Source organism: Crotalus tigris, unplaced genomic scaffold (assembly GCF_016545835.1).
Source record: "Crotalus tigris isolate CLP2741 ecotype Arizona unplaced genomic scaffold, ASM1654583v1 scf7180000018549.3470463, whole genome shotgun sequence".
In the NCBI taxonomy this organism is placed as follows: Eukaryota; Metazoa; Chordata; class Lepidosauria; order Squamata; family Viperidae; genus Crotalus; species Crotalus tigris.
In genome coordinates, this window is record NW_024097072.1 from 997,768 (window position 1) to 1,013,703 (window position 15,936).

At 36.6% G+C, this 15,936-nt stretch overlaps 1 protein-coding gene across 1 annotated transcript in view; it reads right to left on the minus strand.

Annotated features, from left to right (window-relative positions):
* LOC120312891 (zinc metalloproteinase-disintegrin-like NaMP) overlaps positions 1-15,936 on the minus strand; it is a 44,722-nt gene that overhangs the window by 21,561 nt on the left and 7,225 nt on the right. The window contains exons 3-11 of the mRNA XM_039354197.1: positions 15,782-15,858; positions 13,890-13,968; positions 8,781-8,857; positions 7,193-7,388; positions 5,740-5,802; positions 4,015-4,086; positions 2,881-3,050; positions 1,738-1,822; positions 292-422 (exon numbers count right to left, since the gene is read on the minus strand). Of these exons, the coding sequence (XP_039210131.1) occupies positions 292-422; positions 1,738-1,822; positions 2,881-3,050; positions 4,015-4,086; positions 5,740-5,802; positions 7,193-7,388; positions 8,781-8,857; positions 13,890-13,968; positions 15,782-15,858 (950 nt within the window). The remainder of the gene's footprint in view (positions 1-291; positions 423-1,737; positions 1,823-2,880; positions 3,051-4,014; positions 4,087-5,739; positions 5,803-7,192; positions 7,389-8,780; positions 8,858-13,889; positions 13,969-15,781; positions 15,859-15,936) is intronic.

A 15,936-nucleotide genomic window follows, 5' to 3' on the forward strand; every position in this document is an offset into this window, starting at 1 on the left:
GGCTGCAATATTTGTCAGAGATGTAACATATCTTCTACTTTGATAAAGGGGCAAGGTAGAAAAACCCCAAGGATGCTAATTTATTTTTTTCTTCCTCCTGTTGCATGGTTCTGCTTCCCCCTTTAGAAAGTCTTTAATGTCTAACTTGGTTTCCTCTTTTATCCATCACAGATATTAATATTTGGTTTCTTGGGCTATACTTCCTATGCTATTTCTTTACACTATTGTTAACTGCAACTGTTTGAAAATAGCTCGGTTTGAAAGGCATTAAAAGTTTTCCTGAGCTCTTACCTTTGCTGGGGAGTCATAATGCATGAGTCAGCCTTGCAAGTACAGAAATCTGTGTCATGATTCATGCCAAGATTATGACCTATCTCATGGGCCATTGTTGCTCCAATAGCAATTGGGTTAGTGCTATGATCCTGAAAACAAGAGAACACTTTGTCTATTGTTAGTCCACCAAGAAACTGAAAGTGAATTCAATTATTACTAGCACTGAGCTGAAACCTTTGCTCCAGCACTTTCTAATGAAAAATCAAAGAGTTAGAAAAAAGAGATTAATAATTTGCAGAGCTGAGATAGGATTTCCTGCAAAAAGTACTTCCTTTCTTTAAAGCAGCAAAGCGTACTAAAAGCTTTCCTTTTAGTAGCTTAGAGATGAAACATTCCTCCATAATTATCTCACTGGAGTACAAAGGTGTCTTCTATTGTTTATTATTTTTATTAATTAAAAGAATTATTTATTTGGCCATGTTAAAAAAAAATGAGATGTAAATAGAAAGCTAGCTTCAAAGGGAGTGGAGGGGGTAAGAAACTTTCTCCAGACTGGGCTACTTTTTTTTTAATAGGCAACAGATTGTGCTATTAGTAATTGTTTTTTTTTTAATTTAAAAGTTTTATAAATTTATTACACTATAAACCCCCCCACCCCTTCCCCCCTCCCCCACTTCCCAGAGCTGATTACAGGATAAAAAATAAAATAAACAAACATAATCTAACTAACATAAGCCAACTATACTATCAATCAAAACCATAACACACTTTAACTCCTTCTCCAAACAAATATTAACAAATTAAATCAAAGATAATAAGATAATTAAAACTATTGGTTTTTAACATGGAAAAGTACTAAGAAAGTATACTGTTTATCTGAAACCTTAAACTAAAGGAATAATAATAATAATAATAATAATAATAATAATAATAATAATAATAATAATAATAATAAAGTTGGAAGGGACCTTGGAGGTCATTGAGTCCAACCCTCTGCTCAGGCAGGAAACCCTACACCATTTCAGACAAAGCGCTGTCCAGTCTCTTCTTAAAAACTTCCAGTGTTGGAACATTCACCGCTTCTGGAGGCAGGTTGTTCCACTGGTTAATTGTTCTAACTGTCAGGAAGTTTCTCCTTAGTTCTAGATTGCTTCTCTCCTTGCTTAGTTTCCACCCGTTGCTTCTTGTCCTGCCTTCAGGCGCTCTGGAGAATAGCTTGACTCCCTCTTCTTTGGGGCAGCCCCTGAGAGATTGGAACACTGCTATCATGTCCCACATCAGGTAGTCCCCAATTTACGAACTTGAGCCTGGCAATTACAGTTTGGAGTTGTCAAATTCATAAATAAAGATGGATGAAAATGATATGGATCAAATATAAGAATAGTCTTTATTGGTAATAAAGTTATTCCTGCATTAAGTGTTTTCACTGACCATAAACAAGTAACAGGTAGCTTTTCTACTAACCTGAACAATTCCTGAAGAAAACGAAGGACTACACATGGTACCAACAAAAGCCAGTCCTACGGTTGGTCCATCGAAGTTAATAGCCCTATAAGAAAGAAGAAGGGGGTAAAATATGTAGAAGACGGGAGCACCCTCTATAGCCTTGGGGCATATGTAACCCCTTATGCTTTTCGCAAACCCCCAATCCCATCCTCAGTTCCTGCCAGTTTTCAGGGTGTTAGAATTCATTTTAGACTCTACTCACACAAGCCATTTAACTAAGCAGGCTTGTTAAATGTATTCAGGATGCATTTCCACTACATACTAAGCTTGGCTGGTGTTAGCCTTCACTAAGATGGGGAGATGGTTGTGTGAATCCAGCCCATGTACTGTAAAACCCCCAAATTTCAGATTTATATAATAATTCTATCAGTTTAGCCATGGTGTTATTAAAGACTAGGTGAGCTGAGGAACAAATCAAATCAACATCCGTGGGAAAAAAATAAAATGGATTTTTTCTATTTTTTATACTCTCTCTTTTTACTTTGATATGCATTCCATCTAGCCTCTAATATATTTTATAAGACCCATTTGTTATGCACATATCCTGTAGGATTGCTCACAACACAATTGTTGCTGGTCCAATATATTAAAGATATAATCAATAAATTTGGCATTTTCTCGCTTATAAAACTGTATGGCAATATATAGGCTGAACTCACACTGCCTCTATAACCAGATCCCATTAAGATCTAGATGACAAATTTGTACAACCTGCTAAACATGTGTTACTCACAATTAGTTATTTTATTATTTTACTTTGTATAATGCAAGTGTTCATTTATTTGGTGCAGAATAGGAACCAAATCATCATTTAATCAGATTAAAATTGCATGTGTTAAGTACAGCCAAAGCATAGTAGGATAATAGGAGTTTCAATTTTAAATCCAGGTGAAATGAAATCAAATTTTGACCTGCAATCATTCAAAGATTTCTCAAAACCAGTTCTCATCTACAAAAAAATTGTTGGCTTTGATCCAGAAACATAGTTCACACATGGTTTAAAGAATGCAGTATAGAGTGGAGGCTCTTTGCAAGCACTAACCTTCCCATAATCCTCCACTCCCAGCCACCCCCATTCCCTTTCCCCACAATGAGACATACGTGAGCAACTGAGCATTATCATTCCTTTTTCGCTTCAGCAAAACTGACTCTCTCCATGTCGAAAAGTGGTTCAGAGTGACACCTGCTGTTGTGTTGACCTCAATCTTATCTTCATCAGACCAAATCTCTAAGCCAATCAATGCTATGTGAACTTTCATAGGTTTGTAAACCTGTGTGGTGGACATGGCATCAATCAGAAACTCAAATCTTGAGAAACATTTCAAGACTAAAAGGCAACTGACATTGGTCTCTACGGGCAGGTGAAATGAAATAGATTTTGGGATCAATAGAAGAATACCTCTTTAATAAGAATTTGAATTGTGGAGTCCTTGGTCCTCTCTGAGATTGATGGTTTGCTTGCGGATGTTTAGACAGGTAACGAAATGTCTGCAAGGAAACCACCAAGCTCAGACAGCACCAAGGACTCTACAGGGGGAATAATAACAATTTATTAAGCAGGAGAAAGAAATGATAAAAAAGAACCAGTTGATTATTCTCTTTCATCAAGAACAGAAGAGGAGAAGAACCAAAGGGAGATTTCACCCACTGATGTTCCTGTTACCTCCCTGATGCTAACTGATCATCAACAGGGAAGATGGTCAACCAGGCACATAGGACAGAAGCAGTACAATATGAGTAGATCTCCTCCTAAGTGCCACAATCCAAATCAAACTGGGTTCTTCTTTCCTGCCTTCTTCTCAAGAATTGTATTCATAATCAGTTGAGTTTGGAATAGGCTTACTCTGTCCATTTCTTTCTAATCTCCAAGTTCAGAAGATTAACCACAGCCCTGAAAGAATCCAGTGACAGAGATGTAGCACTGATTGAATTCTTGCAACAGTTTTGGATTGGTATCCTCCCAACACAGTGCCTGTATTCATATAACAGACTTATTCCCCTAGTTACTGAACTAACCCATTTTCTCAGATGTGCTTGCTTGCTGGATCACAAGCTTACCAAATGATCCAGCTTTGCTGCACTTGAAGCCACAAAAGCTGGCCCTCTTGTAGAAGTCCATTCCCTAGGTCCCGTTACCTGATTAATTTTGTTGCATAAACACAGTGAAAATCTGGATTGGGGCGGGGGAGAGGTTTCAATCTAAAAAGTGAATGAACTTTCGCCCTGTCCTCTTACCGTATTTATGTAATTGACTACATCAAATACTCTCATCTTTACAGCATTGATGTTACGGCTGTATCGCCTGAACTACAGAAAAGACAAAAAGGTTAAGAAGAGACCATAATTTTAGGATGGAGGGATTGAAGGAAAGTCAGAGAAAGAATATGTCAGGGAAAGAAAGAGACTTTTTTTAAATAAAAAAAATACTCATTGAATTTGTTGATTCAGACCAAAAATAATAATTCGATATCCAAGCACTCCAATGAATTCTTTTGTGCTGATTTTAATAACCCTACCTACATTAATATATTAACAGTATGAATTTTTGGGCATCACTAATAGGCTTTCCTCTTGGTTGGAGAAAATTTGAAAACCTTCCCTTAAGTGGACATTATATTTCCTTGTTCAGAGAACTGAGAGATAAGCATTCTTCATTACAAACTGAATTTAAATACCACCAGCCCTAGACCAATTTCCCTGAAAAGAATTTGCATAAGATGTTCTCTTTTGAAATAGTATTAAAAGGGGAAACTCACTGAGCTCATGAACATAGTTTTATTTTACTGGGGGGAAAATGTGCACACATTCAGAGAGTTCAAATACCCCCAAGAGTTATTTTACTGCAAATGCTGCATTGCTGCAAAGGAGATTGGCTAAGTCAAATGTGGATCTTACTTGTCTATTAGCCAAAGGTTAGTTTCTATTCGAGCTACTGGTGGTGGAGAACTAGATTTAATTTGAGTGATAGTATGAACATTAACACTGTATAATTTTGACTTCTTGAATCAATTTATTTACTAAAATTCAGTTGTAAATTGAAATTCATACATGCACAGACACATATAATGAGGAAATCAGTTTCAAATGCATACACCCATAAAAATAAAGTAAAGTCTTATATTCAACTGTATATTTATTAATAACAATAAGAAGTGTATTTGCTTAGTGTGGGAAAATGTCTATTCCTGGAGGAAGAGAGGATGTATTGGATGGTGTAATATTGGATTTAGTTTGAAGAAGCTTATATGTACCATGGAATTACCAATGAACCTAGTCAGCACATTGTCTATTACTTGATTGTAAAAATAGAAAATTAATAAAATACTTATTAAAAAAATAAATTAAGTAAAATAGGGAAACATATTTTCAAAAATTATATCAAGCAAAAATATAAATGAAAAAATATTCTGGGAGGAATGGATGCAAAAGCATGAATTACTATTTCACTGCAATTAATTGAATGTAAAAGTTTGAATGTAAAAGTTTTGAAATAAATGAAAAAATAAGAGAAAGCAATACATCCAGATTGGCTACCCACCAATTTAAAATTCTCCTCCTGAATTTTATTCTGGATTTTGGAAAACTAGATTGCCCAGATAGAAAAAATATATGATTCTCTTTTTCTCTTTTCTCTATTTAAAAACTTTATTTATGTTCTCCGTGTTAACTAACTTCCTAACTTCAGCTTCCTGTTCTTGGCATTTAGATAAAGTCCAGGAACAGCTTAGTACAAATCACAGAATAATTATATTTCAAATGTATCTTAACTTTGTAAAAAGGGGCTGGGTCCAATCACAAAAAAACAAAAATTATATAAATATACTTTAAAGCACATTTTTGGATAAAACCTTAGTTAGAATGTTGTGTTTGGTAATGCCTTCAAAAATGCCCACATTAAAAAAGACAAAAACAAAAATTCGTGCTCAGTGCAGAAAACAACTTGATATCCAGGATACTTACCATTCTGTTGTCTACCGCTATGAAAAGCTCCACATGTTTTTTGGCCTGCAAGTATTCCTTTTTCTAAACAAAACATTAAACAAAATATTGTTTAGACATGTTGCTTCCTGCAATCAACAGAAATGTTGGGTCATCAGATAATCTTGTTGTGCTCTCTGGACAAAGTACATGAACTTTCAGAAATATTGGCTCTTTGAAGAAAACATTTATAGGGAGAGAACTTGTTAAAACTTTAGCACTTTAGAATATGCTGAGAAATTTATCAGGAAGAAGTACATTATTCAATGGGTGACCAGATTCACTGTGTCAGTTTTGATTCAGTCATTGCTTCAATCCAACTTGATGATTCAAATCAAACTGGAAAATTGAATCAAGATTACATAGTGGTCTTGTTAGACATTGCAAACCACTTTGATTTAATGCTTATTAGTTTATTAAATTATTCTCCAAAGCACCTGAAGGTAGGACAAGAAGCAATGGATGGAAACTAATCAAAGAGAAAAGCAATCTTGAACTCACAGTGGAACAACCTGCCTCCAGAAGTTGTGAATGCTCCAACACTGGAAGTTATTAAGAAGAGATTGGACAACCATTTGTCTGAAATGGGATAAGGCTTTCCTGCCTGAGCAGGGGGGTTGGACTAGATGACCTCCAAGGTCTCTTCCAACTCTGTTATTCCGTTATTTCAAACCAGTTTCTCCCCCTATCCCAAGTCCCCTATGCATGCATAAAGAGGCTTCGAATTGATAATTTGATTAAACTTTCTAAACTGATTCAGAAAATTAAGATGATTTGGAGAGTCAGTTAAATCTATTTTGAGCCACATCTCCAAATTGAGTTTGCATGACCATAGAAAATGGTATAAACCTGAAATATGTATTTTCTGTTCAGTGAGCTTCCATATTTTCTTCTACAGTGTGACTGGAATAGAATTTTAGAAATAGGGGATCCTATTTCGTCTGAATTCTTTTAGAAGTCCCAGAGAATTTCTCTTTTACTTTACATTTTAGAAACAAGTAAATGAATCCCTGAACTCTGGTGCTGGAGAAGACTCCTGTGAGTCCCCTGGACTGCAAGGTGATCAAACCGGTCAGTCCTAGAAGAGATCAACCCCGACTGCTCTTTAGAAGGCCAGATCCTGAAGTTGAAACTCAAGGACTTTGGCCACCTAATGAGAAGGAAGGACTCACTGGAGAAGAGCCTGATGCTGGGAAAGATGGAGGGCAATAGAAGAAAGGGACGACAGAGAATGAGGTGGCTGGATGGAGTCACTGAAGCAGTAGGCGTGAGCTTAAATGGACTCCAGAAGATGGTAGAGGACAGGAAGACCTGGAGGAATGTTGTCCATGGGGTCACGATGGGTCGGACATGACTTCACAACTAACAACAACAACAAAATGAATCCCTGTTCTGAAACCATGTTACATACTTGAGAGTTTCACATGCGACTTACTTCAGCACTCATGCTTGTCCGAGAAGTCTTTTTGATGGGCTCATCTGGTTCCCATGTAGTGTTGGCTACCCCACAGATTTTGGGGGTCCTGTCCTCTTTTTCCAGACTTTCATATTTGAAGAGTGCATGGGCTTCACTGTCGGGAAGCTTCAAGGGTTCAATGAGGTACTTCTCACCCTGATTCTTGAAATACCCTCTGTAAAACAATTATAGATTAGAGGTGGGAGGCCAATAGAAGAGAATATTTGGGCCTCAGGATTGAAGTGTGGGGTCCTTGTTGCTCCCTCAACTTGTTTTTTTCCTGCAAACATTTCATTACTCAACTAGTAACATCACCAGTGCACTAGATGTTACCTAGCTGGCTAATGAAACCTCTGCAACAAAACAATTAAGCTCAGAGAGCACATGGTGAATAACCAGGTTTAACTAACAAAGTCAACGTAACTTATCTTTATGAATCCCTTAAAATAAACTGAGCCTTTTATTGTCTTTCCTCAGCTTACATATCACTTTCTCTGCTTCTCAAAAATACAGCTAAGCTGTATTGCACATTCTCAGTACAATGATGAATTATGTATATGATACTTGTGCAGAGTTAGTTTGTCATGGATTCCAATATACAGTACTATAATTCCTAGATTATTTTTTTTAAAGCAAAGAAAGTTTTTAGCTATGAAAATCTAAGATTAAACATTTGGAAAGATTCAGTTTTTGTGTAAAACTTTATTTCGTAGGGGTGAAGTATTGTATAGCTTATATATTTCCCTAATGTAGATTCATTCCATTAAATCAATCTTTTATTGCTCATAGACCAACACATAAAACATGAAAGTCACAAGTAATTAGGGTAAAAAAGGGAAAAATATAATAGTTTTAAAATATCTAAGAGGAAACACTATGGTGTACTATACAAACTGTACAAAAGGACTTGGCTGTGGTCAAGGTAATGAAATCAGATTTGATCTGATAATAACAACTTAAGATAAAAATCAGAACCATCAGGATACTTAGTAAATTCCTGGAGAACACCTGCAATACAGAACAACTTATTGTATCATTTCAATTATTCCTCCACCACATGGACACAGTCTCTGTTCAAAGGGGATCTTTTGGTGCCTTCCTTCAGTAATTACAGTCAGGAGGACATTGAATCTGGCTAGTGGTAATTTGGCCCTTCTAAATTTGGAATCTTTATACGGCTAAGATATCTAGCTGGTTAGAAAAAGTGTGCAAAATGGCTCAACTGAATGGCTCTGGTAGAACTGAAAGTCTGCTTGCCTCTTTCCTAGCAAGGTGCACAATCTGAAAACTATTTATCTTCTTTTCCTTGTAAGATCAGCTCCTTTATACAAAGACGGCATGGCCTTTGAAGCTCTTTTAGACAGAACTGATTTAGCTCCCCACTGTCTCTGCTGGCTGGCAGTTCTTCTAGATAGCCAACCAAAATCTTTCTTAATTCTGCAGAAGTTCAGAAGTGAACCCAAGTAATTTGCATAAGAAACTGATGTTCTACTTTTTAACTATGACAGCTTCAAGAACAGTATTCTCATTCTTAATAAAATAAACAAAAGATAAAACAGTGTCTTACTTCAAACCATGGCACGCACTGATGCTGGCACTTGAGTCGGTATCATTCTGGATGTGACCATTATAATAGCAGTGATCCTGAATGGAAGCAAGAAGACTACACTGGATTGGACTGTGATTTGTTAAACAGGAATATGGTTCCCATGTATTCTGCCATATAAATGCAGTAATGAGTAAGGCAGAAAATATTCCAGAATATTTTGATTTGGGGGATACAAAATCTGTCTACTATTGATTGTTTCTTTTTTTTATTAGTTTATAATATCAAATACAAAAATACAAAAGTAGAAAAGTAGGAGAAGGAGAAAGGAAAAAGTGTAGGGAAAGGAGAGGAAGGAGGAAAAGGCATTAACTTCTGATTCCCTTTGATGCAGTAAAATAAGATAATAGCATCAAACCTCAACTTTTTACTTCCACATAATAGTATAAACTAGCTATTTCTATAACAACAAACCAATCTAATTGGTAAACCCAAAATCGAAGTTTCACTTTTTTCCACCTCAAGCACAAAGTCTAGAAGCGATTTCCAAGTAGAAACAAAAGTAATTGTGTGGGTTTTTTTCTCCTTTAATCAAAGCAGTCAATTTAGCCATCTCTACTAACTCCATCAACATTTGCAGCCGTTCATCCATTGTGGGAATCAAAGTGACTGATTGTTTCAGAATGAGCATAGTAGAAACACAAGTCTCTCACCTGTGCTCCCAAATTATTGAACTTTATAACAGAATTTATATGGGAGAACTTAACCTGAATCCAAGGATATCCATAGAATATTGTCAATAAAGAAAACTTGCTGGCACCATTGCAATACAGATAAAAAGCATGCAGAGCTTTGATGGCACCATTATGTCTGCTATCTTGATTTTTGTCAGTTGCCCAGAGTCATTGATTGAAATGAGCAGGTATAGAAATTGAACGAATCAATAAATAAGTACATCTACTTTTTAAACTCATCATCAGACTGTTTCTCATTCTGTACTATTACCATTGCAGAACTGGGGAATGTGTGATCCTCCAGATTTCATGCATTCTGACGCCATCATTCTGTGCTGAGGCCATTAAAAAATCTCAAAAATGTTCCCATAAAAAGATGTTAAAAATGTTATTTAAAGATAGCTTTACGTTTACTAATGAGGAGGCTATAGGTGGCTATATAAAATACTTGGGTATCCAAATGAGAGCGAGAGAGACAAATGCATGAAAAACAACTAAAGGGAAATAAAATTTTAGATTGGTGATCCTTAGTGTACATTTTGTGTGCAATTTGTTCCACCAATGTGGCATTTTTCAAATCATCTCAATTGGTCATTAAGATCTCATTTTTCCTATTCAATAATTTCTCCCCAGCCAAAGAAGTTCTCCCAGATGCTCTTTCTCATGATTTGACTCAACAGCAGTTCTGTTTTTTTTTTTTCTTAGTTGGTGTACAGTATATGCTGGAAAAATCATTGGCTGACTTAGTGTTTTGGACAGTGGCTAAAAATAAAAAGCAGACAATGAAGATTTCTTGCTTAATTGACAGAAAGAATAAAAAAAAATAGTCACTACTTGGATTTTGCTGCATCGCCCTGTGGTCTGATTCAGACTTTTGTTGGTCAAAATTCTATGCTTATCTTCTTTTATCAGGCTTTGATTGACAAAGTGGAAAGGGAGGAGGGTGTTAAAATATTTTTCTTGTCACTTTGCTAGATGATGCTATAAAAAAAAGTTGCCCATAAATCATTCTATTCCAAAGAGCAAGACAAGCACATTGAGTCTTTACTTAGGAATGTGTTATGTATGTACCATAGTAAGGTGACCAACTTTTTTACAATGAGAAGTAGGAAAAAAATAAATTGGAGAAAAAAAGTGAGCCTAATGCGTGTGTGTGTGCCATGTCATGTTTCAATGAGAAGTAAACAAAGCCACTTGCATGCGGTGCACTCTTGCGCGCGGCACACTCTCTCAAAACAAATCTCCTGTGTGGAGCGCATGCATCTCATAATCGCGTCTCGCCACACTGTACTGAGCCTTGACGAATTGTCATGTCAAATACAAATACGTCACATCACACGCAACGGATCAGCTCAGCATCGATCAAAGACGGAGATTTACAGATTAGTCTTCAACTATCGAAAAGGAGGACATGTAGGAGGACACTTTTCGAGAGAGGACAGAACTTACAAAAGAAGGACTGTCCTCCCTAAAGGAGGACAATTGGTCACCTTAACCATAGGCATAAACACCCTGAGAAACAGCATTATGTCCAAGGTCTCTTCAGCACCAAAAACCAAAGCAAGAAACACCTTCACACTACCCAGATCTGGAACATCATTTGGAAATTGATAACTAACTATAAGAAGAGGCTTCCTATACAAAACCATTTCCTATACAAAACCACTATCTCTTGCAATATTTTGCAAGAGACAAAGCAGCTACTCACCAGACTCTACCACATGAAGAAAAGGGAAGAGGCAATATCAGGTCATTACCAGCAATGTACTATCAGCTGGAACTGGAGAAACCCTCCACCAGTAGGGTCTCTGTAGCCTCTCTCTAGCAATTGTGAGTAGATAAATAGGTACCACTTTCGTAGGAAGGTAATAGCATTGTGTGTTTCACTGCATATTTTGCACTGTGGTGTGATGTCATGTTGGCCATATGATGTAGAAATGTCTTTGGATAGCATTGACTCAATGATTTAAAGAAACAGGGATGAGCACCAATACTTAAAGTCAGCTACAACTAGTGGAGTAAAGGAGGAACTCTTTTACCTTTATCTTGCATGTAATTTAAATAAGATTTTTTTTTAATATATAAATTTCCTTTCCAGCCTAAATCATGCCATGTTTAGGACCAGTGGTGGGATTCAGATATGTGAACAACCGGTTCTCTGTGTGGATGCTGCTTCCAGAAGTCTGTTCTGGGCTTGGGCAACAAAAAATTAGCTACCGGTTCTGCCGAACTGGTGTGAACTGGCTGAATCCCACCTTTTTTTAACTTAAATGAGAGTCTTTAGCTTATGTTGTAGCATTTTTAATTCACATCTTGCTGCATAATCACCAGTCTTGTGAAATTTAACTGGCTTTTGCCATTTCCTTCAAAAGTTCTCTAGAATGCTTTAATAGAAGTGCCTTGTGTGAAACAGATTTTATCAGGAAAAAGGGATAAAAATAGAAAATTCTTTGAGCGTGTCGAAGAGGAGTGTGGGAAAAAATCCTTCAGACAAAAACAAAAAAGAAAGAGGAACATGACACAGCTTTGTTGTCGTTTTAATTAAACTACTGATTTTCACAGACCAAAGGAAATCTGGAATTGCCTGCAAAGCAATGACTTCCTCATATTGTTTTAGTTAACATAGACATAATTTGTATTATGACCTAATTACTTTTTTCTGTAGAAAATTGCAAAGAATGCTTGAGAGAATACCAGCTCGGAAATTCTGGGAGTTGAAGCAACACATCTCTTTAATTTATTAGTAACATTGAGGTATGTGTGTGTGGGGGGTTCATTTGTAAGGTTTGACTTGAAGTACAGACAGCAACACCTGTGTCCCTGTGATAAGCTGAAGCTGAGATCTCTCAGCAAGCACAAAGCCACCCAGTCCCCAAAATAGATCAAATGTCCTCCCACAGAGATTGAAATTAAGGTGTACCAGAACCTGTGCTGATTGCAAGTGAGATTATGACCTGCAAATGCTGGTCCTCAAATAGAACTGGCTTTGAACTGTTCTGAATTTAAGGAAGTGAACGTCTATAACAGAGACAAATAATCACATGTAGTACACAAATGCCAAAAGACATTGAATTTTAAACAAATGTATTTTACAAATAATAACTCTTGGCTATTTGGAAGTACAGAATATCACTGCAGGAGGAACCCCATTGATGGAAAAAGCTAAGAACCTTTGGGCAGACAATCAAAAAAGGAATATAAAATGTGCTCTTCGGGTTCCAAGCCCTTTTCTTGGAAGTCAACTCTAGTGCTGCACCACAGGATTTGCTGAATAAACTTTCAGACTTGCTCATTGTCCTATGTTCTGAAATCTTATCATAATGTAGGGCAGTGTTTCTCAACCTTGACAATTTTAAGGCATATGGACTTCAACTCCCAGCATTGCTGGCTGTGGAATTCTGGGAGTTGAAGTCCACATGCCTTAAAATTGTCAAGGTTGAGAAACACGGATGTGGGGGGGAAAATCCACATTTAGCAACAGCATTACCACTTAGACTTATATATCGCTTCACAGTGCTTTACAGCCTTCTCTAAACAGTTTACGGAGTCAACATACTGCCCCCAACAATCTGGGTCCTCATTTGATAAACCTTAGAAGGATGGAAGGCTGAGTCAACCTTGAGCCAGTGAGAATCAAACTGCCGAACTGCTGGCAACCATCGGTCAACAGAAGTAGCCTACAGTACTGTACTCTAATCATTATGTCACTCTTTACTTATCAATTACACAGTTATTTCCTTGAGCCCACACAATGAAAGCTTTGAGAAACACATCAGAGATATAAATACACACAGTACTAACACTACACTAAAGATTTCTATATAACCTGGAAGCCTCCAGCTGGTGTTGAATTTGGTTCCTAGCATCTTCTGGAAGCTGGAACTATGTAGGCACCAAAATCAGCAGATTTCTATTACACATTAAGAAGGAACAATTTGTAGGAACTTTGAAGATGCTAATCCAGGAGTAGGCAATTTTTGGAGACAGAGGTTGCACTTTTTGATCAATCTGGGGGGAGATGGCCATGGACCTAAGAAAGCATGTTAGTGCTGTGATATTGTAAAAGGTTCTGACCCATTTTAGTGTGAGGAACATAGAATGCATTTCTGTATTTTGTGGAAGCAAAGTGAATTCCTCTTACTTTTGGTGTTCCAAACAAATGGTTTTGTATTTATCAGTGTAATCGGGTTTAAAAAGCATATTGCCCTATAAATTCAATAAGTAAAACAGGCTGTGTTTTAACAAGCCACACATCCTTATACAGAACATGCTCAATATAAAACAATTCATGCATATACAGCCCTTCTTGTTTGAATAGCCTGATCTGGTATATTTGGAATAGTGTGCACAAATATTCTCGATTAATTTCATAAAAGTAAGATGCTCTGGATATTACCTCAACCTGAGGGCTTGTTGTAATTTCTTTGCCATCAGGAGAATAATGAGTCTCGCTGTAATCTTTTGAAAAAAGTCCCCTGGAAACAACACAAAGAAGACATTATTTAATCTTGGGAACAGAGATAATTGCATAATAAGTCTACAACTATTGTATAATGGGATTTTAAGGATATTGTTTGGTATCAAAGGGAAGGAGCAGGTATTTCAATCTAATGAGGATGGTTATTTAAGAGGATTGCAGAGCATCTTGGATTCACCTTAGCAAAGAGATTTGCACCAAGGAAGCTGTGCAATTCTTTTCATCAAGGCTCAGAGGGGCATGATTGATCAAGAGAAAACATTGCCTCTTCTTTGCCTCTTCCAGCCAATACAACAACCAGATGAAGCTGCTAGGTCTGCAAAGGAGAGCAATTTATCTCCTTTTATTCAAGACCAAAGGAGTTCATATTGCTTCATGAAGCCACTTCAAGGGAAGGAATACTCTGAACCTTCATTCAGAAGCATCTCTCTTGAAGTTTTGAATCAACACAATGGAGTTACTTTTTCCTCCAGTTGGCTATGCAGAGACATTCATGCATTTCCCTTGGCATTGCCTTCCATTTTTCTAATATAGACATACACTGGGCATTTCTTATTGGTCTTCCACCTTTAGACCTGGTTTTCTTCAAGCCCAAACAAAGTCATCCAGATGCTACCCTTGACTTTCTACACATCCTTCATATTTAGACAATAGGAAAGGGTAACACAGCCATTTCTAAAACATATATCATCTAATTTAACATGAAATGTCTCAACAGTATAAGATAAAGTGACACCCACATAAGGCAGTTTCTTTACAGTTCATCCTTACTAATAAGATTAATGTACATTTAGAGGGCACCTATAGTATGATGAATAGAAAAATATATTCTAAAATCAAAAGCAGGAAGTCATTCCCAAAGCATTCAGTATGAATCTGGGTCTTAATGTTAATATTAAATTACATCCGGACTGCAGAGATTCTAAGCAACTGTTCCCATGTATTACCGTGCAGTGGCTGCTATACTAATTTCAACTTTGAGGTGACATTTACTGGATTTAAGGCAATGAAAACAGCACACCTTCTTTTAGCAGTAGAAGTAGTTTATTTACATGGGAGAAATAGTTTCAGTCCATGTCTATTCCCCCTATTGAAACAAAGCTGCTAATAAAAATGCTAAGGCCTGGCTAGACGAGTCAGTGAAAGACCCAAAACCTGTTCCGCTGGTTAGTTATTATGCAGATATAAGCCAGGTGGCAAATCTATTTATTATCTTTATTAATATCTTGATTTACAGTTCAAATGGAGAACCACTGAGAAGAATGAAATGGCATTCTTAACAACAACAAAAAAGGTGTGTTGAAATCTGGGGGTTTTAGGTTATGTCCCCTTTTCATGCCTTCTTAATAGGACATGACATTTCATGCCTTTCATGCTTCAACATGTAAACTCCAATGTAAGTTGAGCAGTTAAGTTAAGCTCTTAGGAAAAGTTATACAGATTGATGGGCAAGCAATCATTTTTAAATCTCTGTAATATTTCATAACTAACCTAGGTAATTCAAGGGACAGACATTTATGAGCTTTGAATGATTCAACTTTATCTAGAATTGTTATGGTCGAGCAGTGTCCCATAGAAAGCAGGAAAAATAAATTCTCAATTCCTGGGTAAGACATAATTAACATGTTCACTAACCATATCCGCTTCTTCTTTACAATAATTATATTTAATTTAACTCAATTAACTCATTTAATTTAGTTTTAATTTCCCAAACAAAGCAATACAATTTTAGTTTCTCTTGGATTGGGTCCAAGAATATATATTTTTCACATTGTCTTAACAAAGACAAGAGAACTTCTAAGTTAACTTACTTATTTTTTTCTAGGTGAAGGACCACTGGTTCTCCATTCACTTTAAATTCATATTGCATGGTATCATCATACTTAGTCTGAAATGCAAAGAGTTCAGTGTTTAGAGAAGTAACAGCTGAGTATCCTTTTAAAAAATAGGCAAATAAAATGTGTGC